This window comes from Chelonoidis abingdonii, chromosome 2 (genome assembly GCF_003597395.2).
Source record: "Chelonoidis abingdonii isolate Lonesome George chromosome 2, CheloAbing_2.0, whole genome shotgun sequence".
In the NCBI taxonomy this organism is placed as follows: domain Eukaryota; kingdom Metazoa; phylum Chordata; order Testudines; family Testudinidae; genus Chelonoidis; species Chelonoidis abingdonii.
Window position 1 is genome coordinate 301,480,241 of NC_133770.1, and position 25,828 is coordinate 301,506,068.

Here is a 25,828-nt window from a genome sequence, read left to right on the forward strand (position 1 = left end):
GAGTTTGTCCTGACTTCGCTAGTGCTTTTTCTAGAGCCTGTTGTAAAACTAGGCAAATATCTAGCTGAGTTGATGCACCCCCGGGAAGAGCTCCGCATACCCTATATCCACTGTACCAGAAGATAAGAACGTAACTGTCATACTTGGTCAGCCCAAAGGTCCACCTATCCCAGGATCCTGTCTTCCGACTGGGGCCATGCCAGGTGCCCCAGAGGCAATGAACAGAACATGGAATCATCAACTGATCCATCCTCTGTTGCCCATTCCCAGTTTCTGGCAAACAGAGGCTAGCGACACCACCTCTGCCCATCCTGGCTAAAAGCCATTGATGGACCTATCCTCCAGGAACTTATCTAGTTTTTTTGAACCCTGTTGTAGTCTTGGCCTTCACAACATCCTCTGCCAAGGAGTTCCACAGGTTGGACAAAACCTGGTTTTGAGTGAAATCCAGTGTGGCAGTTTGTTTTTTAACAAGGAAGTGTGCCAACTGCATTGAACGTCTTTGCAGAAGTTCACTGCACCATGGGGGTGGCATAGTTTATCCCAGGACTATTCCAGCTGATGTGCTCCCAGAACAACAACTCCCACAAAAACTCTTCTCCACCTTTACCCTCAGCCCATGGAATCACCCATCTTCAGTCATCCTCTTCCCAACAAGGAGGTTAGATGCAAATTACCTACCGTTTGACACAGAGAGATTTGCGAAAGTCTGCACGATGAAATAGTGAGGCAGGATCCCCGGCTGAAATTTGGTCAGGACCTCCTCCATCACTTTGTTGATGAAACGCCTCCCTGCGGCAACCAGGACATTGCTTGCTGCCTGCTGCCAGTCATAAATGATTTCCTAGGTCAAACAGAACAAGACCACATTAAAACAAACAAAATTACAGATCACCCCTGCAAGATGCTCTGCGCACGATAGTTCCTATTATCCAGGGAGAGCATACGCACTTTCTCACGCTGCCTGGTCAACTCTGCAAGTTCGCAGGACAGACCACATACACGGAAAAACAGCAGATCTGGGGAGAGGAGGGCACTGGAAAAGAGTCAGTCCCCAGGCAGAATGCATGCCGACCTGGGCATTTACATGACACCCCTGGAATAGCAGCTGCCTGTCATGCTCATTACCGTGTGCGTGCAAGCCAGCTAGTCGAGATCTGCACATACAAAACTAAACATCTACCTGGATGTGCAAGTCTGGGCAAGAATAGAAGACGGACAATCAGAGTCCCAGGCTTTTCCCGAGAGGATAGAGCCCCCGATGCCACTCAGCTACCCTGTGATCACTTAAGCAAGGCTAAAGGGATGCCAAAGGAGAGAGACTGACTCATCATATCAGAAGGGCAGCGGCGGCGACTGAAGCAATGCAGGGAGGAGAGAGGGGAAAGAACAAGGAACGAGACAGAACCCCTGCAGCTCCTAACTCCAAGTCAGAGATGCATATTGTAAAGAGAAATGGAGGGAAGCATCACAGAACGAGCCAGTTAGATAAAAAGAACAGCAACTCCTCGCTTAACATTGTAGTTCTTCTGTTCCTGAAAAATGCAACTTTAAGTGAAACAATGTTAAGCAAATCCAATTTCCCCATAAGAATTAATGTAAATGGGGGGTTAGATTCCAGGGAAATTTTTTTTGCCAGACAAAAGATTTATTTTATTTTATTTACACACACACACACAGAGTTTAAAAACAAACAACTTAAAACTGTACACATCAATGATGATTGTGAAGCTTAGTTGAGGTGGTGGAGTCAAAGGGTGGGATATTTCCCAGGGAATGCCTTACTGCTAAACGATGAACTAGCACTCGGCTGAGCCCTCAAGGGTTAACACATTGTTGTTAATGTAGCTTCACACTCTACAAGGCAGCACCAGTGGAGGGAGGGGATGGCCTTGTCAGCACCAGTTCTCCACTTGTAAGGTAACTCCCTTCTCTTCATGTGCCAGTATGTTTATGCCTGTATCTGCAATTTTCACTCCATGCATCTGAAGAAGTGGGTTTTTTACCCACGAAAGCTTATGCCCAAATAAATCTGTTAAGTCTTTAAGGTACCACCGGCTCCTCATTGTTTTTAGGGAATTTAGGGGAGCTGATGAGGAGCTGCTGGTCCAGCCTGGTTCCAAGCCCCCATCAGCTAGCTCCAAGGGGCTGCTCTTTCTGCAAGCAGGGGACAAAGCAGGTGGCTGCCAAATGACGTTATAAGGGAGCACTGCGCAACTTTAAACGAGCACGTTCTCTAATTGATCAGCAACATAACAAGTTAACCGGGACGACGTTAAGTGAGGAGTTACTGTAACAGAACTAGCTATAGCTTCCAGCTCATACCTTTGACTTGGTCATTTCATTGGATGCCAGAAAGATAACTATCTTGGCCGTGCTTTTGTCCAGATAATCAATGTTATTCGTCAGCACCGCTTCCATTGCCTTCAGGATTATTACCCGGAGGGGGTAAGCCAGCTGAGGAGAACAGAGCAACACGCAATTCCAACACTAAATGCAAGTCGTCCACCCCCTTTGAACAGTTTCAGCCTGTAGGAGGTGTCTCCAGTGCACCCCAAATTCAGAGGCCCTGAATCTTTCTGCCTAGTCTGCTTGGTGCTGTTGGTCAGAGGCCTTCCTGCTGACTAAATGCACCTGCAGGACAGCTAGAAGTGGGATTTTCAAAGCAGACAATTAGCTACAGCTCCCACTGATGTGATACACTGGCCTCAGCGGAGAGCCTTGGAGTACCCCCCAGTTAGCTTTTGGCCATGCTGAAAACCTTACCAGTCCTACTCGTTTCTGCCTGTTTCTGACACACGACAGTGTCCTTACTTCTCAGACTAGTTCGTTTCTTTAACAGAATCTTGGGAGCAGCTTTGACAGACTTTTTAGAGTCCCAATGATAGTAATGTGGGGGGGGGGTAGCTCAGTGGTTTGAGCATTGGCCTGCTAAACCCAGGGCTGTGAGTTCAATCCTTGAGGGGGCCATTTAGGGATCTGGAGTAAAATCAGTACTTGGTCCTGCTAGTGAAGGCAGGGGGCTGGACTCAATGACCTTTCAAGGTCCCTTCCAGGTCTAGGAGATTGGTATATCTCCTATTATTATTATTAACCCATATCCCTTTATGCACAGTTCCTGCACCCGGGCTCCCCAGGCATCCTCCCAGCCATCTGCTCAAGTTACTGACAAATCTCCCGACCAGTACTGCAGCCAGATGGGATTCGTCCTGCATCCCAGCCCTGAAGACAGAGAGCAAAGCCATACCTTATCATGCTGCCGCAGATATTCATCACAAGAGTTTAGGATCTCTTCAGGCTCACTGTCTCCCAAGTAGCACAGAGCATTGTAGATCTGTTCTTGGACTAATGGATCCTTATCAGTGGTGGCATCCATCAGCGTTACAGCAAGTTCTGAGAAAGACACATGAAGCGTGAAATGCACTTTCCAACACCAATACAGGAATCTCTGTCCCTAGACGAGAGGGAAGAGCCACTGCTGTCCCACCTCAGGCACGTGCGCTCTCCCATGAGCGAATGGCAAGCCAGGGCTCCCACCCTTCCTCTCCTCTGGGCTATAGGAGACCATGGCTCCAATGGAGCATTCCTGCCACAGCACCTGCCTCCCAACCTTCAGTTAGTCTTGGGTGAATCACTCACCTCCACCCTTTCTAAAAAAATCCCACACCTGACCCCTCCCTCAAGCAGGGTCCAGGAGAATTATTGACACCCAGCATCTCAGGATATGCTCTGGCAGTTCCCAGCTAAGCCCCCGTTAGCCAGGGCTGAGGCTCCCCTTCTCCCGGTGATTCCGTGACCTACATTCTCTCCAACTACAGAGCTCTCAGCTCCATTTTGTCCTATGGCAGCTTTCAACACAGCCGGTTCCTCAGTCAGTCAGTCGCCTCTTAGTTTAACTTTGCTTTTTGAGAAGGTGGCGATGCGTATGCTGACAACTGAGTGCACAGTCCAGACACCGCACAGGTATGAACAGTTCAGCAGAGATGAGCAGAGCGCCCGACACACTCGAACCCCCAGTGCATACATCCTACGGGGTGGGCTCTTGACACACCCAACCAGCGTCTCCCACTGCTCTTTTTAGGCAGCCGCTGCCTTTCCCTGAGGCATGTGGCCACACACACAGTGCCGGTCTTCCAAATGCAGCCTTCAGTGTAGACAGAGCCTTAATGGACCAAACACCAAGTCTCTTTGTAAAACAGGTTTTGTAGACCTGGAATTGGTTCCATAGCCCTTCTCTGAACCCTCTCCATTTTTCAAACACCATTTGTGAGTTCCTGCTACAAAATCCTTCAGAGAATCCCCTTCCCAATACAGACTTCACTATCGAGCTCCTTAGCTTTAGCTCCCAAGGCTGTAAGGGTTGAGCCCTCCGTAGCACTGTAGGAGTTAGAATCAGGCTGCACAAGAAGCTCTCAGGAAAGAGGCCTACACTGGCTCTCCAGGGATGAGCTGAGGGGATCAAGGACTTTTCTGTCACTGACTTCTGTGATGCCCACATCTTCTTAACCCGCTGACATCCCCTTTGATTAGCAGCTGTCTGGAAGTGAAAGGAGTCTAAGTCAATGCTCCGGCAGCTGGCAAGAATGGAAGGACACCCGTAGCCACAGAGGCAACAGACCCAGGACTAACATGCCCAACTAGCCAGTTCAGGAGCTGAAAGATAGGCTGCAGCACTCTGCTCTGGAGAGCGGAAATCCACCACCTAGAGGGGTTTTTATAGGGAGATATTTATAGCAGAAGGTCCCCACTGGGACTCCTCAGGCCCCTGTTGAATCAGCTGTCCCAAGGATGGTCTGAAGATTGGGCTCAGGAAGAGGGCAGCAGCTCGAGATTCCTACTTCAGCCTAGAAGGTACACTTGTTACTACCTTTACAACTTGTGACCAGCATTCCCCCAGCCCTGGCGCACAGCACCAGAAGCATGAAGGCATTCAGCACCAAAGAGGTTAATGGTAGTTTGAGGAGGAGCAGCGTACTTCTCACCAGACTGAATTAATCCAAAGATTATTCATTGACGAAGGCTTTGAAAGGTCAGCGATGTTAATGAGATCAGATGTACAGCAGCAGCCTTCCTGCCAGCATCCTGCATGATGCCAGCAGGCTCAGTTACAGAACAGGAAGGTAACATTTCAGATGGCTGCTACCCTTTAGAGCCAGTGGACAGGAATGTCTATGGAATGAAATCCCCAAACACTGGGGGGGCAGAATGGAAGATCACAGAAGATGGTCTAATGGTTAATTACTCTCATTGTTAAAAATCCAGACTGAATTTGTCTGGCTTCAACTTCTAACCATTGGATCATGTTAGACCTTCCTCTGCTAAAGACGAGGCTGTTATCAAATATATTTGTGCCCCATGTAGGTATTTACAGACTGAGCATGTCACCCTTAACCTGCTATGTTAAGATAAATAGACTCAAAGGAGTTCAATCTAGCACTATAGAACATTTTTACAAGCTTCTTGTCATTCTCATGGCTCTTCTCTGAGACCCTCCAGTTTATCAACATCCTTCTTGAATGGTTGACACCAGAACTGGACACAGTACTCCAGGAGTGGTCACAACTGCGCCAAATACACAGGCAAAATAACCTCTACTCCTGCTTGAGATTCCTCTTTGTCCATTCCAAGATTGCGTTAGTCCTTCTGGCGACAGCATCACAATGGGAACTCATGTTAAGCTGATTACCCACCATCCATCCCAAACCTTTTTCAGAATCAGTGCTTCCCAGGATAGAATGCCCCATCCTGTAAGAATGGCCTGCAATCTCTGTTCCTAGGTGGTTATATTTAGTCATATTCAAATGCATATTGTTTGTTTGTGCCCAGCTTACCAAGCGATCCACATCCAGTTGTACCAGTGACCTGGCCTCCTCTTTATTTACCACTCCCACAATGCGGGTCATCGGCAATCTTTACTAGTGATTATTTTGTTTTCTTCCAGGTCATTGATTAAAAAAAGTTAAGTAGCATAGGGCCAAGAACTGATCCCTGGGGAACCCCACTAGAAACTCACCCACTCAAAGCTCCATTTACAGTGACATTGGGACCCATAATGTAGTTCTCTTTAAGCACCATCCATAGTGCAATTCACTCTGAGGTACAAAACATGACTCTCTGAAGCTCAAATGCAAAGATATTTAATACCCACCAGCTGGCCACATCCAACCTTGACCATCAGTTTCTCTTACTCACCTCTCAGAGAAACAGAACATGAGGCATTTTGCCTCAACTCAGTTTCTATTACCGACATTTCTTCTGGTTTCTAAAAAGGAGGCATTTTTCTAGCTTCTTGGTCTTGCACCAACTGTCTCCAGATTAGTGAGTCTGCCCCATACCCAGTTTTGCATATAGATCCTTTGCCAAGCTTAGCATGCAAGACTAGAAAGCACATTCTCTGGATCCTGCTCCCAGAGCAAGTCAGTGTGAATCAGGTATGACAAGACTAGGATAACAGAAACCACACAAGGTTTGCTTGCTGCAGAGAACCAGGTAACATTCCCTCTTCCATGGCATGGCTAACTATTGGCACCACTGTTTTAAACACTGAATCAGCCATATGAAGCCTGTTTGAGAAGATGCCTATGGGATACCTCAAGACACCTGAAAAGAGATGCTCAAAATACACCGCTTGAGGCTTTGTGAAAATACACCAAGACAATAGGGAGTTTAGGGAGGATCTTTGTGCCGCCCGAGGAAAGTGCAGGTCAGAACCCCAGGCCCCTCTGCTCTGAACCAGAAAAGGCGTTCTTGCTCTACCCTCAGTTGATGAAGAAACCACCTTCAGCTGTCTCTGTAGCAGTAGCAGCACATTTCAGGTGCTGGGGCTGCACAGCAGGAAGAGGGCAAGCCAGGCCCTGGGGCACAAGAAGCGAGGGGTGGGGAGGACATCTTACAATTGGACTTAGATGGTTCTGTGCAGGTGGACCAAGGAAGCTGGGTTAGTGAGGTACAAGGAGTAAACCGATAGCTACCAGATTTGGAAAAAAGCCACCATCCTGGCTGTCAAAGTCTCTAACTAGCCACACAAACATGCTGGCCTTGTGCCAAGTGGACAGCCCCTGGGGCATGCTGCTCTTTCTCCAGAGTGGAAATTGTCCTGGTCAAACCCAGCAGCACATACTCCTCCTTCAGAGTATTCTTCCCAGCATGCATTGCCTTCCCTCTGTTAACACTGAATTCTATCTGCCCCCTGGCATCCCACTTGCCTAGCTTGGTGTCGTAGATTAAGACCAGCAGGAAATATCGTGAACATCTGGTCCAGGGGTTCCCAAACTTCACTGCACCACAATCCTCTTCTTACAACACAAATTACTACACAATTCCAGGGGGGGCAACTGAAGCCTGAGCCAACCCGAGCTCTGCCACCTTGGGGGGGGGGGCAAAGCTCAAGGGCTTGAGCCCGAGATGGGGGCCACTAACCTGAGCCCCACCAAGGGCCGAAGCTCTGGCCCAGTAGGTCTAACGCTAGGCCTGGTGACCCCATTAAAACAGAGCTGAGACCCACTCTGCGGTCCTGACTCACAGTTTGAGATCCACTGGACCCTAGTCTCCCACCTAAGAGGCCAAACTCCACCCAGTAGTTCCTCCATCAAGCCCATAATTTCTGGCTGAGCTAGACTAGAGTGTCAGCCAATCTGTAATTCAAAGTGTCAAGAGCCTGAGAATCTACCACTCCCCTTGGAAGGTTTTTCCAGTAGTGAGCTACCCTTGCTGTCCAAGAATGTGTCTTGCCGAGTCCCTCAGGTTTCTCTAGGTCTAACTAACTCCATAACTAACAACATCTGCAAGTTTACAGTACCTCATGAACCACTTTTGTACCCTGCTCAATACTGAATACCCTGGGATGGACAGAGACGCCTGCCATTTATCCGCAGCACTGCATATAGCAGGGCCGTGGCTACAGGGCCCTAGACAGGGATTAGAGCCCCACATGCTCAGCATCTTACAAGCATGAAGCAGACAGTGCCTGGGCTGGAGACTTCAGCAGCTCACGTGGTGATAAGATGCAACAGGTGAGAGAGACACAAGCGGGGTGGAGGGGTAACCAGGTAACAGTGGAGACAGATCTGTTCCCTTAACTAGTGGCCACCAGCCCAGACGGGTGATTTACTGGCACAGAACAGAGGGGGGTGTGATGGAAGAGGATACGGTGGCGGCTTTACGACCAGCATCAGGGAATTTCGCTTTCACGCTGTCTTACAGATGGGGAAAGTACAACCGTGTTTGTGGGAGCAGTAGCCAAGCAGGCAGTCCAGCCTTTCTGTATCTTGGCCAGTTTCTAGTCCATATCAGCATATTAATGCTCACCTCACAATGACTTCGTTTCTTTGATACTTCTTGTGAAGACCTTTGCCAGAGGCTTTTAAATTGGTTTTAGGCGCCAGCTCTCCTTGAACAACTCTTGTGGACAAGTTCACACATTGTCTCTGCAGCGCCCTATCACTGTATTTTATTGTCAGCACATTGTACTGCATGAAGACAGCAAGTCTACAGTCCTCTCCCCGAGCTTTGCTACAGCCCGTCTACGCCCCACTCCATCTATTGCCACAGGGCAGAGGGAACATGTCCCTGCTCTGGGAGAAGTGAGAAAGAGGTAGGACTGTGTGTGTTGCTTTTCCCACTTCTCAGATGATTGTAACAGCTCAGTCTTCAGTCACTCCAGTCCTATGATTCTGTGATAATCAACAAGACCATCAAGTTAAACAGAGCCAGACACCTCATTAACTCCACATACTGCTGTTTATTGTAACACTGTCTTATGGTCCTACAGCAATTTTCAGTCCAAGCCAGCTAGACCTTTCATTATCCTGCACTCCCATCAGACACCCATGTTGTAATATAACTGCATACAATTAAAGGGCACAGCATGTGTGCTTGTAATGCTGGAGATTTTTATTTGAGGTCACTCTGGCTATAGTCAGCATCTGTAGCAGGAGCAGCTGTGCGCAAAGGTAAATGGCAATGTTAAATCATTGAAAGGAGAGCTGCCATCTACAACTCTTGGCTTCCTCTTTTTGATGCTGAAAGATTCTATTTCCACATGTTTGTCTAGAGTCACTAGCCAATGGTCAGGTTCACATTTTCCTCTTCAGAAGGGAAACAGTCCTCTGTCTCCTCTCCGCAAACTGTGTTCCTACAGGTTAGAACAGGATTCTCAGGATAGGAATGTCAGCCAGAGAGCAAACCAGGGTCATATCCTACTTACACCCAGGGTGAGGCCAGGCAGGGCCATCAGGGACAGGCTTGTTATGCCTTGTGTTAAGGCACTGAAATAAATGGGAGTCCCGAAAAGACACGTCACTAGACTCCCTGAAAGCCACAGCAGAGATAATTAACATGGATATTACAGAGGACCATGTACCTCACTGTCAGCGTGTCCCGACTATCTGTAACGAGCCCAAGGAATGTTTGTACGTTCATCCCAAGAACAAGGATTGTTTACAATATGGGTCATCTTTCAGATCCCAATGCAAGTCAAAGCATTTCTTTCCCTACATCCGACACCTCCTGGCTCTAGCATGCCAACAGTAGGCATTTATCTACTGCTGGATCAAAGCAACATACACCCAACAAGGCAGACCTGTTGCGAATAACCCACTATTAACATAATGGCACGTTATGCTGTTAAAAACATTCCAAGTGGCATTCAGGATTTCAAAAGGAGCGTGTAAGGCCTTGGTTGTATTACAAGTTGCACTTTTTCCACAAGAGAAGTCTTAAACTGAATTTTTTTAAAACTACACAAATACCAGAGTTTAAGTAAATCAGCGAGTCACTTCTTCACTGACTTCAGTCAATCAAAACGAGCCAGGTTTGCATCCATCTAAAAAAAGTGTTCCCGATTTCAGAGATTTAATAACTGATTTTAGTTAAATTGGTGCAGTTTGCAATATAGAGAAGGCCAAAGATTAATTTCTAATATAAGAGTTAAGAGCAAAGGAGACTTGCCACCCCCGCTCAGCCCTGCCAGGCAAACACACGTCTCCAGAGGCTATCAAAAAAACGTAGAGCCATGAGCAATATACTGTATTACAGTTTGATGCTATATCGCTTGTGAGTCACTCGAGAGACCACAGACAACTAAGGTACAGTGACAAGGGGCTCTCAAGGGAGCCCAGACAGTCAAGTTTGGTCCCATTAAGAAATGCTTCCTGACAGGCAGATTAGACTATGGAATAGTCTCCCTAGGGAAGTGGAGGAAGGGCCATCAGGGAGGCTGTTTAAAAAGAGACTGAAGAAGGTACAGACTCCTACTACAAGGAACAATCCTGCCCTAACCTCCATGGGGCAGGTGAGATGAGATCTTAGCTCATAAGGTTTCCAGTGGGAAGCCAGAAGAGGGAAGGGAGGGAGGGAAACGATTCAAGGTGAAAACACACATAAGAGCACAAAATTAATGCGGGTGTTACAACAAAGGTCATTTTGAAGCAAGACAGCTGTCACCACAAGCAGGGGGCTCTGGAAACCCATTGTAGTTAGAAACTTGATTTTCAGTTGTATTGCAGTGAATGGTCTTGGCCAGTCCACTTACGGGCCAATAATAGTTGTGCATCCAGCCATTCTTTTGCTACACTGCTCAAACGCATCATCCACAAGTCCACAAAGAGCTGGGCTGATTCCCTCTGCTGCTGCTCCTTGCTCCAGCCTCCCTTCCACCACCAGAGACCCCACATCCCTCTCGCCTTTGTAATCTTGCCCTACTGTTGCAGTCTGAGAGTGTCTCAATACCATTCCCAGCTGGAGTGTTAGCTCTTATTTAAAAGCTAAGAGAAGTGTCATGAATCTCCTGGCTCTGGAAGAGTGAGTGGTTACTGCTGGGGATCAGACCATGAAGCAGCCCTCGGCAGGCTGGCTGCCATGTATCCTGGTAGTTCTTGGAGCAAGGGGCACAGTCTGAGCATGGGGGAATGAAAGAGAAACAGTATATAGTAAGGACAGGAGCCCCACTTCAGAACAGCCTCAGATTCCCAAGCAAGAGAACCATACCTTGAGCTAGACAAAATCAAGACCCAGGTGTTTGATAGCCTGGAATATAGTGATTACCACCTACACAGGGTGCAAGCATGAGTTGCCGTTATCTGGTTTTAGATGCAGAGAGATATTTGAGCAAACCAGCTATGTGTTATTCACCTTAACAAGGAAGAGCAGAGCTGTTCACACCAACAGAGCACAGAACAACCCAACATCAATGGAATTGCCTTTGCTTCTCTCCATTACTCTTTGTCCCTTTACCATAAGTCCCCAAAAGGATGAATTTCCCATCCCCTCTCAGAAGACAGTCACTATCAGCCACACAAGCGAGGAGTCTTGCCAGCTACCAGGGAGCATGGCACCTGAACTGTACAATACCCTTGTTGGAAGTGCTCATTTTTATGTAGATATCTACCAGATGTAATCCAGGTTTCTCAGCCTGACTTCCCCAAAACAGAGTGGACAGAGTAATCTGGCACTTACTTTTCACCCGCGACTCCACCATGCTCCTCGTTTTGAGTTTTTCTGCCCACAGAGAATAGTTTTCAGCTTCTTGCTCCTTCTCAAACTGAGAAGTGCCTGGGGAACCTATTTTCACTGTCTGCCTTTGCTCCTCTAGAGAGCAGTTTCTGTTTTAAGAGTCTCTTGGATTAGAGGTTTGTAAATCAGGAGCGTTTCGCACCATGACGCGAAGGAGAGGAGATTAGTCCAGCCACAGGGAAGCAAGACATCAACCTCTTCAGTTTCTTGTGGGCAGCTAACGATCTCCAGCTGCCTGATCTCTCCAGGTTTCTGAACCTCTGGCAGTTTCCTGATGGTGGGTAATCAATGCACCCTCCAATGCAATCATAGCGCCAAATGAAAAGCCTTTAGAGATGGCGAGGCCAGAGGGAGTATATGTGAAGTACTGTTCCCTACAGCTTCTTCCTTCTTCTAGGCCTGAAAAGACAGAGACATTTCACAACATGACTTACAACTGACTTGACGTGTATTTGTTTACCTACAACATTCAGTACTGTGAGCTCCCATCCAGCAACTGCTTCTATGCCATGGTTTCCAGAGTCCCAGCATTTCTTTTTGGCCAGCAATAACAGGCCTGTCCCCTAGCAGAAGGAGTCTCTTGCTAACCAATATGACTGCAGAAAGCAGGACCACTTCAAAGGGGCCTAGGTTGTACTCATTTAAGTGACCTGCCTCTGAAGGATGGAAGTGACAGACATCAGCAGTCCAGAGTGTCCAGAGGCCCCTGTCCAGCGGAAGTTTTCTGGATCTCTTCCTTTTTAAACAGAACAGATTTGCCCTGCTTGTATACAGTAAGTGCCAACAGCAATACTTAAAACAAGTTTAAGATCCATAAAAGTGGAGAATCAAAGTCCAGGCTTGCCTTTGTACATAGTATATACACATAGGTGCCACAGCACACATTCATTGTTTCTAAAAATACATATCGTAGCTTTGATCCCATCTCTTCAACTAGGTCAGAACAAAATACCAGCCATGCTCACTCTGAAGCCTCCTTAACCATCATCAAGGAACTGTTAGAGTTTCTAAAACATAGAATATCAGGGTTGGAAGAGACCTCAGGAGATCTAGTCCAATCCCCTGCTCAAAGCAGGACAAAGACCAAATCAATCATCCCAGCCAGGGCTTTGTCAAGCTGGGCCTTAAAAACCTGTAAGGAAGGAGATTCCACTATCTCCCTAGGGAACCCATTCCAGTGCTTCACCACCCTCCTAGTGAAATAGTGTTTCCTAATATCCAACCTAAACCTCCTCCACTGCAACTTGAGACCATTGCTCCTTGTTCTGTCATCTGCTACCACTGAGAACAGCTGAGCTCCATCATCCTTGGAACTCCCTTTCAGGTAGCTGAAGGCTGCTATCAACCCCCCTGCCCCCCATTTGTCTCTTCTGCAGACTAAATAACTCCAGTTCCCTCAGCCATTGGCTTGCTATTTCCCTATCACCACCAAACTTGTCCTACCAGGTTTACCTCCAGTGAGCAAAGCACCCACAGCTTCTCTCCTACCCCAGGGCATGCTAAAGAATTGATTCCTCTCCCCACCTCTGTATAGTGATGCTCATCTCCGTGCAGATAATCTAGTCATGAAGGAAACAGCAGCACAGGGGAGTGTCTGCAATCTCACTTGTTTAGTAAGTGGAAGTTTAACATTCACTAGTTTACTACCTAGGGCAACTTATCTATTTTGGCATTTCGTAACATCAAGCAAACACCTACCCCCCACACTGGGTGTTTTACATCCGTTAATGTGTCACGTCATCAGAAGAATCAAATTGCACAAGGGCCTTTGCATTTGGTTTGCACATGACCTATTAGTCCTCACAGTCCCCAGTTATTGGGCCTGTTTTAAGATGTAGCCAAGAGGGGCAGTGACCTGGCCAAGTTCTCACAGCAAGTCTGTGGCAGAGCTGGAGCACCTTGCCGTCTGCTCAGTTCACTAACCCACTAATTCACAAGAGTGGTTCCTCCATCTGCCTCAAGTAACAGTGCACACCACTAAGCAGGGTACCGGAGCTGGAGCCAGCACTCATTCACCCATTTCCTGAGCAGCAGCAGACTAAATACTGCTCGGGAGGCAGGAATCTGGACACTGCAGTCCATGCTGGTGAAGGCAGAGGAATGGATCTAAAAGGAGCACAAAAATGCTGCAGAGTCCCTGCTGCAGGGAAGAATCCGGATGCTCCTGATACAGCACAAAGCTGGTACTCACGCAAGAGCCTTCGAGTCTTAAGAAAAATGGAACATAAACAGAGAAAGTCCAGCCCAGCATGAAGCCATGGTGCTAAAGCCTTCGAGATTCAGTGCACTAGACTAGGTCTGGCCAACCTGCAAGCCAGAGGGCAGCTGTGCATAGTTACAAGGCTCAGACAGCTGGACAAAACTGCATCTCTGGTGCTGGGATTTCAGTTCTGTATCAAGAGAAAACTGCAGGTCCATAGGGGACACATACAGGTGAGAGAGGAGAAACAGACCAGTGTTCCCAACACCTCCTGAAGCGCATGCAAACAAGAACTAGACTAGCTGCAAGGACTCTGACAAGCTGTGTCATTTCAAAAGTTGCATGCCACACAGCTAGCCATAGGACAATTAATAGGCTCAGGACAAATATCTAAGGCTAAACCACTGGTTCTCTACTTGTGAGGTAACTCCTTTCTCTCCAGGTGTCAGTATATAATGCCTGCACCTGTAAATCACTCCATGCATCTGAAGAAGTGGGGGGTTTTTTATCCACAAAAGCTTATGCCCAAATAAATCTGTTAGCCTTTAAGGTGCCACTGGACTCACTGTTTTTAAGGCTAAACCAGCCTTTCGACCTAGCTATCAGCCAGACTGTCAGAGACCAGGCCTTGCGGTCACCTGACTGGAGTGGCAATCATTAATACAGAACTGCACAGATGCAGACAGCCCCAGCACCAAAGAGCTCACAGTGCGAATAACCCACATAGCTGGGAGTAGACAGATGTCAGCAGAGAAGCTATTGCTCCAGACAGCTACCATGCAATTAACAGGAGCAGCAATAAGCATTTGCCACCAGCAGCTTGGGATGGAGAAGTAATTTCCTGGGGATTTATTTCAGGATAAGCTACTTATGAAAACGGTTTCCTATCATGAATCTACATTTTTAAAGATGCAACTGGGTAACCACCCCATTAATAACTACAGGCTCCTGAATGGCAAAGGAGGATCATTCCCTGTCAGCCAGCTAGAAAGCACTGCCTAAAGCACTCAGCAGTCCCATACAGGGGGCACTGAGCTAGGAACAAGCAGGCAGTGAAAGGAGCCCAGCCCATGGGGCCTGCTGCTGCACTGCTGAAGCAGAGCTTTGAGGACAGCTTGGGCAGGGAGGAAAGCCCAGCAAGACAGAAGCCACAAAGTTCCAGCACACAAACCCTCCCCCGCCCCCTTTGTAAGTTTTGCTCTTGCTCCCTGTTTGGTGTATGTGTGAATCAATCTGGGTTCTCTCTAGCCCAGTCCTGCATCACACACCATTTCTCTAAGGCCAAAGCCTCAGACCCCAAACTAGGACCACAGCCCAGGAGCTGAAGTGCTGGGGGCATTCCCAAAAGCCCCATCGCAGAGCCAGGATGCTCAGTGACAAGCGAGCCTGGCACTGCTGCCCAGGGCCAGGAGGGGACAGTAGGTCACAGGCTGCCAGACCAAGGATGGCAACAGGGAGCCCGGACTCCTGGGTTCCCTCCCCAGCTCTGGGAGAGGGGTGGCTCCAGTGGGTAGAGCGGGGAGGAGGGGGGCTGGGAGCCCGGACGCCTGGGTTCTCTCCCCGGCTCTGGGAGGGGAGTGCACTCTAGGAGGTAGAGCGGGGGCTGGGAGCCTGGACACCTGGGTTCTCTCCCCAGCTCTGGGAGGGGGGTGGGCTCTAGTGGGTAGAGTGGGGAAGCTGGGAGCCCAGACACCTGGGTTCTCTCCCCAGCTCCGGGAGGGGGGTGAGCTCTAAGGGGTAGCGGGGTAGAGGGCTGGGAGCCCAGATGCCTGGGTTCTCTCCCCGGCTCTGGGAGGGGGGTGGGCTTTAGGGGGTAGCGGGGTAGAGGGCTGGGAGCCCAGATGCCTGGGTTCTCTCCCCAGCTCTGGGAGGGAGGTGGGCTCTAGTGGGTAGAGCGGGGTAGAGGGCTGGGAGCCCAGACGCCTGGGTTCTCTCCCCAGCTCTGGGAGGGGGGTGAGCTCTAGGGGGTAGCGGGGTAGAGGGCTGGGAGCCCAGATGCCTGGGTTCTCTCCCCAGCTCTGGGAGGGGGGTGGGCTTTAGGGGGTAGCGGGGCAAGGGGCTGGGAGCCCGGACGCCTGGGTTCTCTCCCTGGCTCTGGGAGGGGGGTGGGCTTTAGGGGGTAGCGGGGCAAGGGGCTGGGAGCCCGGACGCCTGGGTTCTCTCCCTGGCTCTGGGAGGGGGGTGGGCTTTAGGGGGTAGCGGGGCAAGGGGCTGGGAGCCCGGACGCCTGGGTTCTCTCCCTGGCTCTGGGAGGGGGGTGGGCTTTAGGGGGTAGCGGGGCAAGGGGCTGGGAGCCCGGACGCCTGGGTTCTCTCCCCGGCTCTGGGAGGGGGGTGAGCTCTAAGGGGTAGCGGGGTAGAGGGCTGGGAGCCCGGACGCCTGGGTTCTCTCCCCGGCTCTGGGAGGGGGGTGAGCTCTAAGGGGTAGCGGGGTAGAGGGCTGGGAGCCCGGACGCCTGGGTTCTCTCCCCGGCTCTGGGAGGGGGGTGAGCTCTAAGGGGTAGCGGGGTAGAGGGCTGGGAGCCCGGACGCCTGGGTTCTCTCCCCGGCTCTGGGAGGGGGGTGAGCTCTAAGGGGTAGCGGGGTAGAGGGCTGGGAGCCCGGACGCCTGGGTTCTCTCCCCAGCTCTGGGAAGGGAGTGGGCTCTAGGAGGCAGAGGGGACTGGGAGCCCGGACGCCTGGGTTCTCTCCCTGGCTCTGGGAGGTGGATGGGCTCTAGGGGGGGGAGGGGAGGAGCCCGGACGCCTGGGTTCTCTCCCCGGCTCTGGGAAGGGGGCGGCTCTAGGGGGCAGAGCGGGGGGGAGGGGAGGAGCCCGGACGCCTGGGTTCTCTCCCCGGCTCTGGGAAGGGGGCGGCTCTAGGGGGCAGAGCGGGGGGGAGGGGAGGAGCCCGGACGCCTGGGTTCTCTCCCCGGCTCTGGGAAGGGGGCGGCTCTAGGGGGCAGAGCGGGGGGGAGGGGAGGAGCCCGGACGCCTGGGTTCTCTCCCCGGCTCTGACGGGTATCGGGCTCCCCCCCGCCCCCCAGGGCGGTACCTGCCCGCTCCAGCTCGGCTGCGCGGACGCTGCTCCTGCTGCCGCTTCCGGGACAGCCTGGCCCTGGCCCCGCCCCCACCTGTGCGAGGGGCGGGCACTCTTCGCCCCGCCCCTGCCCGCCCCCTCACGTGACCCCGCCAGTTCGGCCGGGCCGTTGGGCGGAGGCACCAAAGCACTGCAATGCGCATGCGCCTGAGCTAAGCGCAGCCCCGCCCCCCGCAGCTGACCGAGGGTGGGGTCTGGTCCCACCCGCGGGGGAGGGGAACCCCCACCCCTCTAGGGGCGTCTCCGTGTCTGTCCCCTCCCCCGCAGCCCCTCCCAGGAGACGCCCCCCCATCTGGTGTGGCTGCCTCCACACCCCCAACCGCCTTGCAATAGACTCCCCCACCTCCCATACTGGGGGTCATTCCCCCCACAGGACCCCTCCCACCTCCCATACTGGGGGCTCACTCTCCCCCCACAAGAGACTCCTTCCACCTCCCATGCTGGGGGGGTCACTCCACACCCCCAACCCCCATGCTGGGGGCTCACTCCCTCCCCCCACAAGAGATGCCTCCCACCTCCCATACTGGGGGCTCACTCCCCCCCCACAAGAGACCCCTCCCACCTCCCATGCTGTAGGGGTCACTCCAAACCCCCAACCCCCTTGCAAGAGACCCCCCTCACACCTCCCATGCTGGGGGCTCATTCCCCCCCTCACAAGAGACCCCTCCCACCTGCCATGCTGGGGAGGAGTCACTCCACACCTCCAACCCCCTGCAAGAGACACCACCCCACCTCCCATGCTGGAGGCTCATTTCCCCCCCACAAGAGACCCCTCCCACCTCCCATGCTGGGGGCTCGCTCCCCCACCAACAGGAGACCCCCTCCCCCATGCTAGGCCTTTCTCACCACCCACCCCAGTATGCGCTGGGTGAGACACCCACACACCCCAAGAAGGTGCCCCCCACCCAGCCCCCGTGGGAATAGGGAGCACACCACAGGCTCCCTCCACAGCGGATGCCCCCCAGCAGGGCAGCTCTGAGGAGCCACATCACGCCCTGGTTAGGGCATGTCTGTCATGCTGCTGAACACCTGTGGAGGATGGGTCTGCTTGACAGGCACCGCGCCTTGACCAGCCGGGCACTGTGCCTCTCTTCCCCTGGCATCACCTCCCAGCCACGCTCAGAGGGAAGCGAGGTGCCCGGCCAGAGCAGGCAAGGACCCCATTCACCCAGAGACCCCCCCCCACGTCTCCTTCCCCCACACACAAGCACAGGGCTCAGCACTGCAATCCCCGGCGAACACGGCTGGAGTTTTCTTTCCCACAGAGCAATACCAGCAGCAAATCTAACACACCCACTGGTGCCTCACAGAGTCCGGCTGCTGCAGTCTGGAATCCAGCCTTGCCACAGCCTGGCCTGAATGACCCTGGTCCCCACAACCACCATCTGACCCATAGCGACTCACGAGGGGCAGCAGAACCAGCCCAGGAAGTCAAGTCCCGGATCAATCACTAAGGCCAGGCAGCCACAAGCTGGATGGCACACGGACAAGGGTCTCAGCCATTATGCAGCAAGGCCCGGCCTCATCACAAAGACGCAGCCCTTTGCAGAGCCCTGGGCAGACTGCTCGTGTTTGCCTGGGAGCTGTTCCAAAGCGGCACTGGGGAAAGGAGACAGCCGTTCTCTCATGGAGTGCACTGGAGAGCAGGAAGGGGAATTTCAGGCATGAGGGAGGCCATGTTTTCCTTGGGGATTTTCCCCATTTGTTTGGGGGAAGGGCATTACATAGATAACTCCATGCACATCTGGGAGGGGGTCCACATACGTGTGTGTCAGGGAGGTTCCAGTCGAGGTAGCCAAGGCCTGTAGGGGTGTCGGGAACAGAAAGTGCTAAGGCCGTTTGCCATCCTTGAGTATTAGCGGGAGAAACAAAGCAGGACCCTGGGAAAAAGGCTCCAGTGAGATAATCCCCACATTGGGGATCACATCCTCTAATCACCCTTAAGTCTTCCTGCTGGCAGCCCCACAGACCCTCAGCGCCCTGCAGCAAAGTGACTGCTGCATGCTTACCTTCCAGGTGCCAGGCCGGCTCCACCCAGCACTGCTCCTTTCACAGGCTCCACCTGCAGGAACGGGTTTAGCAGGTGGGCTGGCTGCAGAGTCTGCTTTGAAGGGGAGCCAGCTGGGGCACGCTGGCTGTGGGGGAGGCAGCACTCCCTGGGGGAAGGGAGGGCAGTGCTGTGCAGGGAGCCCAATGGGAAAGGTGGATGTTGTTTGGTGTGGGTTAATTTGCCATTCCTAATAAATGGGAGTCTGAAGGAAAAGTATCTCCTCTGTAAAAAGTATAGTCAGCTCTTCCTGGCTAGTCCTTCACAACCACAGAGCTCTTTGCCAGCCAGTAAACTGACAAGTAACCCTCCTAGCATAGCCCCGAAGGGGCAGGTCGGTACGTGTCATCAGCCCCCTTACACAGAGCAGCAAACTGAGGCACAGGGAGGGGAAATGACTTGCCCGAGCCTAGAGCCAGAACGAAAGCTCAGGCGTTGGTGGGTCCCGGAGCTGGGTTCTGCCCCTTAGGCCAGGCCACAACCTCTGACAGCTGCACCATTTTCTACAGTAACAGCTCAGCACACTGCATTTCCCGACTGCAGGAGTCTGGCCCATCACAGGGGTGTCCTGTAGCAGCTTTAATAAGGGTCAAGTGGGGAATATTAAAGAGCAAGTCTCCTCTTCAAAGAGCAGTGTTTGTTCATTTGTCATCGTGATGTTTGCTTGCAAGTGAGCTCTGCAAAGCATGATGGTGACTGGGAGGTCAGAAAGTCCTGCTCCAAAGGGCACTGAGCCATGGGAGCCACTCAGCCCTCAGAGAAGGATGTGGGAGGTTGGGTCGCTGGTTCAGGGGAAAAAACACGTCCTTTTGAGGGAGGCTGACCTTGTGGTTAAGCCACAGGACTGGGAGTCAGGAGACCTGAGTTCCCAGCTTCCCCGATTCACTACAAGACCTCGAGCCAGTCACTTTCCTCTCTGTAGCTGTGGAACCGTGGCCTCCCACACAGGGAACTAGGAGCCTGCCCTGGTTAACGTTAGTGAGGCAGGCTGAGCTCCATGGATGGCAAGTGCTGTGGTAAGGTGTGATGGAGTAGGGGCTGTCTGCAGGGGGGATGGGAGAGCAGGGGAGGACTTTAGGGGATGGACTATACTGGAGCCTGTAACCTGAGCTAGGTAAGGGAGGGGAAAGGTCAACACCCGGGAAGGAAGACAAAGGAAGGGGCCGGCAGGAGGGAAGTAGTTTTTCAGTTTGGGTTTGGGGCTGTGTGGGCGGAATTCAGGGTATCCTAAACACAAGCGACGCGTCTCTCCCTGACCCTGCTGCAACCGATCGCAAGGGCCACGCAGCTCTGAATGCGACGCTGCTCTCGCACGGACTAGACATGCGACATCGGCCCTGTGATCACGGAAGTGCCAACTGATAGCGGACCACGTCTATCCCGGAGAGGCGGGCTGACTCCGCCCACGGCTCACCTGGCAGAGTGCACGCTCAGCTTCAGTCGAACGGGGAGAAGACCTGCTGGATGGAGTAGGGGCGTCGTGTGGGGATGGGAGAGCAGGGGATGTCTTAGGTGAGGACACGATCTTTAAGCCTGTAACCTGAGCCAGGCAGGGGCAGGGGATGAGCCTGGCGAGCACTGCAGGAAGGATCAGGCGGAAGAGGAGCGGTGCGTGGCGTAGGCCAAGGAGCGAGCGTGGTTGGGGCTGCGGACAAATCTCAGAGGTATCCAGCTGGATCAACAAGCACCCTGAACCCCCCAGAAGGACTCGATGGAGGGGTCCTGACTGTTCCTGCAAGTCTGCCTGTAACCTGGTTCCTGTTGTCCAATAAACCTTCTGTTCTACTGGCTGGCAAAAGTCACTGTGGGTCAGAGAAGAGAGGTGCAGGGCCGGAGGACTCCCCCACACTAACATCCGCGACACAAGCAGAAGCTTTCAGGTGAAAGCAGATGCCGCCTGGAGCAGGGACAGGCTGTAGCATTTCGCTGCCCCAAAGCACGCAGCCATCGCCGTGGGAGCACGCGCCTGCTCGCCAGTCCCGCGGACTCTAGGTGGGAATCTCCACAAGGTGCGCCCTGCCAGATCATGCTCCACCGAGCCGCGGGACCAAGCGGACCTATCCACAGGCAAACGCCTGGCGGAGAGGTCCACAAGAGCCTGCCAGCCACCATCCCGCAACATCAAGCAGAGTGCCCCACGCGCTGCGCCCCAAGCGCGCGCTGGGGCCTGGAGCCAGCCAATGTCCACGGAGACACAGTCACAGCCAGTTATTTATTAACGTATGGGGTGATGAATCTCATTACACCAGAATAACCCTTTGCCTTATGTCAGCGCGAGTGTGGGAGGAGTCCGACCCTGCACCCCCTTCCTGACTACCACAGTGACTCTTTAGCCAGCCAGTAAAACAGAAAGTTATTGGACAGCAACTAGGAACTGCAGGCACAGTCAGGACTCCATCAATCGAGTCCTCTGGGCTTTCCAGAGTGCTTGGATCCAGTTTAGGGAACCCTGAAATTCCCGCCCACACAGCCCCAAAACCCAATCACTGAACTTGCCTCCTTCCTCCCGCGGCTTCCTTGTTTCCTTCTCCCGAGGGCCTATCCCCTCCCCTACCTGCTCAGGTTACAGGCTTACCAAGATCCTGTCTCTCCCTAACAGTCCTCGCTGCTCTCCCATCCCCACCTAGACAGCCCCTACTCCACACACCTACCACAGCAACTTGCCAAATCCATGGAGCTAGCATCCTCACTAACGTTAACCAGGGCAGGCTCTAGTTCCCACTGTGTGGGAGGCCACGTTTCACACACTACAGAGAGGAAGTGACTGCTCAGAGGTCTTGTACGGCCTCAGGCGGCAAGCTCGGACCCAGTCTCTGATCCGTGGCTACCACAAGGTCAGCCTCAACTCAAAAGGACGTGTTTTTCCCACTGAAGCGACATTGAAGTTGGACCCTGCTGATCCGTTAAGACCTCCTTGGGGAACCCCACCCGGCTGAAAATTGTCAGCAGCGCATCTGCCACTGTGTCTGCTTCGATAGAGGACAAGGCCACCGCCTCGGGGTAGCGAGTGGCAAAATCCACCACCACCAGGATGTATTTCTTCCCCGACCGGGTCGTCTTGCTGAGAGGTCCACTATGTCCATGGCCACCTTCTGAAAAGGTTCTTCTATGATGGGTAAAGGCCTCAAGGCCGCTTTCCCTTGTCCCAGGCCTTCCCCACCCTCTGGCAGGGTCACAGGATTGGCAGTACTGTCGACATGGGTAAAGACCCAGGCCAGTAAAAGTTCTGTAGCAGCCTCTGCCTGGTGCGCCGGATTCCCTGGTGTCCTGCGAGAGGGATGTCATGGGCCAGGTACAGCAGCTTGTGCGAAAACTTCTGGGGAACACCAGCTGCCTCCTGATCCCCATGACTCTACTTCCCCTGGGGGAGCCCATTTCTCGGTACAGGAACCCCTTCTCCCACAGGAACCTCTCCTTGCAACCTCTTCCTCATAGGTCTGTACCGCACTAAGGTTGCAGCCCAGGGTCCTGGGCTTCCGCAAGGAGGGATCTTTCTGCAACTCGGCCTGGAACTCAGCAGCTGGGACAGGGATGGGACCAGCTCTCTCTTGCTGGCTGGGTCTGAGGCCTGCAGCCTCTCTGAGCCATGCCCCTGGGCGTCCCCACCCCCCCAGGTTAGGGTCCTGCACCTCGGGCCGAGTACCTTCCCCGTTGTCGGGGTGCAGTGCCCTTTGGGCGACTCTGACTACGAGTCACGACCAGGGCACTCTGGAGTGCTACTAGGCCAGTCCTCAAGGTCCCTCCCATTAACACGTCTGTGGGCAAATGTGGGTGTACCCCCACGTCCTTGGGGCCCTCCTTGGCCTCCCACTTCAGATGTACTACTCTCGCCACGGGCACCTTGAATGGGGTCCCGCCCACACCCTCCCCCCCATCAGGGTCAGGTAGGTGTTCTCGGGCACCATCCGATCTGAGCCCACCACCTCGGGGCCGGGCAAGCGTCACCTCTGCGCCCGTGTCCCAGTACCCAGTGACCTCCCTCCCATCTACCTCCAGGGACACAGGCACTCTTTTCCGGAGGGGCAGCCCCGCGCCCACCCGGTTAAACCAAAACCCCAGAGGCTGGGCATCCAGCCCCCCAGAGGAGCTGACCTGGGGACCTCCTCCTCCTTCACAGGTGGGTATGTTCCCAGCCCCCCTTTCCCGGGAATGTAGCCCCTCCTCCGATGGGTTTTTACCCAGTCCACCCTCTGCGGGTTGGGTCTGCTTGGTCTGTCCCTGAGCTTGGGCAGGGCCCGTATGTGGCCTCGTTGGCCACATTGATAGCAGCCCATGTCTCGTGGTCCCCTTGAGTGGGTCGGAGGGACCTGATGCTGGATGTTCCCCCTTTTGGGGGGTTCTCCATAGGCCCCCGCTGGGCGGTCCCATGATGACTCTCTCTCTGCGTTGAGGCAGGCCTGCTCCTTCGAGACTCCTCCCTGCCATCCCCTGCCCGACTGTCCACAAATTGGTCGGCAAGTTGGCCTGCGTGCTGCGGGTTTCTCGGCTTCTGGTCCCTCAACCACAGCCTCAGGTCGGACAGGCACTGCTCATACAGGTGCTCCAGTATGAATAGGTCAAGCAGTCCTCTTTAGTTTGGGCCCCAGCTGTCCACTTGCGGGCATACCCCGTGCGCCCGGTTGACCAGTTGTAGTATGTGATCTCACGGGTTTACGCTGACTCCGGAACCTTTTCCGGTACATCTCAGGAGTCAGCCCAAACTCGCGGAGCAGGGCCTGTTTGAACAGTTCATAGTCCCCGCCTCCGCCCTTTCAGTCGGCTGTACACCTCCACGGCTGTGGAGTCCAGTAAGGGGGTGAGAACTGCGATCCTGTGTCTGCAGGGCCAACCCCGTGCAGCTCGCAGGCATTCTCAAAGGCCGTCAGGAAGGTATCTATGTCCTCCCCCTCCTTATGCCGGGGCAGCAAGTGCTTATCAAAGCTCTTTGTAGGCTTGGGTCCCCCCTCACTCCACCGCAGCCGGGGGCCTCCGGCTCCTCAGCTGGGCCAGCTCCAGCTCATGTTTACGCTGTTTCTCCTTCTCCTCCAGCTCATGCTGGCGCTGGTTTTCTCCTCAGCTCATGCTCTTTATGCTCCTGCTGGTTCGCCTTCTCCTCCAGCTCTTGCCTCTTTAACTCGAGCTCCTCCCATCTCAGCTCCCTTCTATATTCCCCAGCCGCGGATGTCGAGCGTCGCCGGGAGGATCCCCTGCTGGGGGGTGAGCTTCGCTGGCAGGATCCCCTGCTGGCCAGGGGGTCACGGTGCCCTCGGTATTTTGCTGGCTCCTCCCCACCCTTCCCTAGGCCTAGGAAGTGGGGGTCTCGGGAAGCCCTCATCCGCCGGCTGACCGCTCCCAGCGGGGACAGACACTGGTGCCTACGCTGCATCCGCCAGGCTGCTTCCCTCAGAGACAGGGCTCCGGTCTCCCTCCTCCAGCTGGGCAATCAGCTGGTCCTTGGTCAGTCTGCCCCTGTGCGCAGCCCCCCTCTACTTGCACAACTCCACCAGGTCACACTTGCGCCACTTGGCATACATCTTCCTGCTGGCCACTCACAGGTCGGGGTGCTCGCCGCTCCCCACGGTTTCCAGGGGGACCCCTAGTGCACCAGCCCTTCTGAGGTCACCACCTCTCTGCCAGGGTCGAGCTTCAGACTCCTCCGCCCCTGGGACCGCCACTGCAATCCCCCGGGGGACCCTGTTACTGCAAAGTCCTTCTCACTGGGCACACACTCCCAGGGGTTAATCACCCCTTCGTTTTACTGCTCCCCAGTCACTTACTGCAGGAAGCGCCGTCCACGGGGTGCAGTATCTCCGACCGCTGCCACCAGTTGTCACGGAGTCTGGGGGAGTCTGGCCCTGCACCTCTCTTCCTGGGACCCACAGTGACTCTTGGCCAGCCAGTAGAACAGAAGGTTTATTGGACAACAGGAACACAGGTTACAGCAGAGCTTGCAGGTACAATCAGGACCCCTCCATCGAGTCCTTCTGGGGGTTCAGGGTGCTTGGATCCCAGCTAGGATCCCCTGAATTCCACCCACAGCCCCAAACCCAAACTGACCTGCCCCTCCTCCCGCCGGCTGATCCCTTTTTCCCCTCTCCTCTGCCAAGGTGCTCATCCCCTCCCCCCTGCCTGGCTCAGGTTACAGGCTTAAAGATCCTGTCCCTCACCTAAAGACATCCCCTGCTCTCCCATCCCCCACACAGACAGCCCCTACTCCATCACACCCTGTACCATGGCTGCAGCTTTCCCAGCAGTCCACAGCCCAGAGCCCTAAGGGTCCAGTGATACAGGCTGGCCTGGCTGTTTGAGGCCATGCCCCGAATTGCCCGGTGAAGCCATTCTCCCCTCCATCCAGTCCAGTTGCATGAAGGGGGAATCTTCTCCCAGCTCCAGTCCTGTTTCTGGAGAAGGGAAATTAGGCTGGTCCCTGAGTCACAGCGCCAGTGCAGCTCTGCAGGTGCCCTCAGGGCACAGGGCACCAGGCAGTTGTCTGGGCCTAGGGCTGCCCTGGCACAACACCATAAAGTTGTTGTGCCACATAGTTGTGCCCATTAGTAGCTGAGGCTGATAGCACCAGAAGTGCAAAGCCTCCACATCGATCCAAAGCCTGTCTCGCAAGCCACCTGTGTTAGAGGGTTAGGATGGAGAAGGAAGCAGTTTGCAGTATCCAGAAGAATCTAAACCCATTTAGGAGAACTATAATTTCTTTATCCAGTAGCAGCAAGTTCTCTCTAGAGCTGCGGGCCCCAAATCTCTTCTCCTTCCCTACCACTGCCCTGTCAACCCAATGTAAATTAAACTTCCCACTTCCTTCCCGCTCTACATCAGCATGTTACCTTGCTGCCAGCCAGCCTGACTCTCCCCTCGCTGGTCTCACTGAGTTTCACGTCAGGGGTGATGTGTAGGTCAGTCTAACCCAGCTACCGGCCAGGATGGATTTTCTGTGCCTCAGGGTTTGGGTGCCCAACTCAAGGCCTGGTTTTATACAGCGCTGAGCATCCACTCTCTGAAAAT

General features: G+C 53.5%; 1 protein-coding gene across 1 annotated transcript in view; it reads right to left on the reverse strand.

Moving 5' to 3' along the window:
* Nucleotides 1-16,817, reverse strand: part of MROH1 (maestro heat like repeat family member 1) — a 116,614-nt gene extending 99,797 nt beyond the window's left edge. The window contains exons 1-5 of the mRNA XM_075062045.1: nt 16,748-16,817; nt 11,455-11,910; nt 3,248-3,393; nt 2,326-2,457; nt 682-844 (exon numbers count right to left, since the gene is read on the reverse strand). Coding sequence (XP_074918146.1) covers nt 682-844; nt 2,326-2,457; nt 3,248-3,393; nt 11,455-11,476 — 463 coding nt within the window. The 5' untranslated portion in view covers nt 11,477-11,910; nt 16,748-16,817. The remainder of the gene's footprint in view (nt 1-681; nt 845-2,325; nt 2,458-3,247; nt 3,394-11,454; nt 11,911-16,747) is intronic.
* Between the last annotated feature and the right edge of the window lie 9,011 nt (nt 16,818-25,828).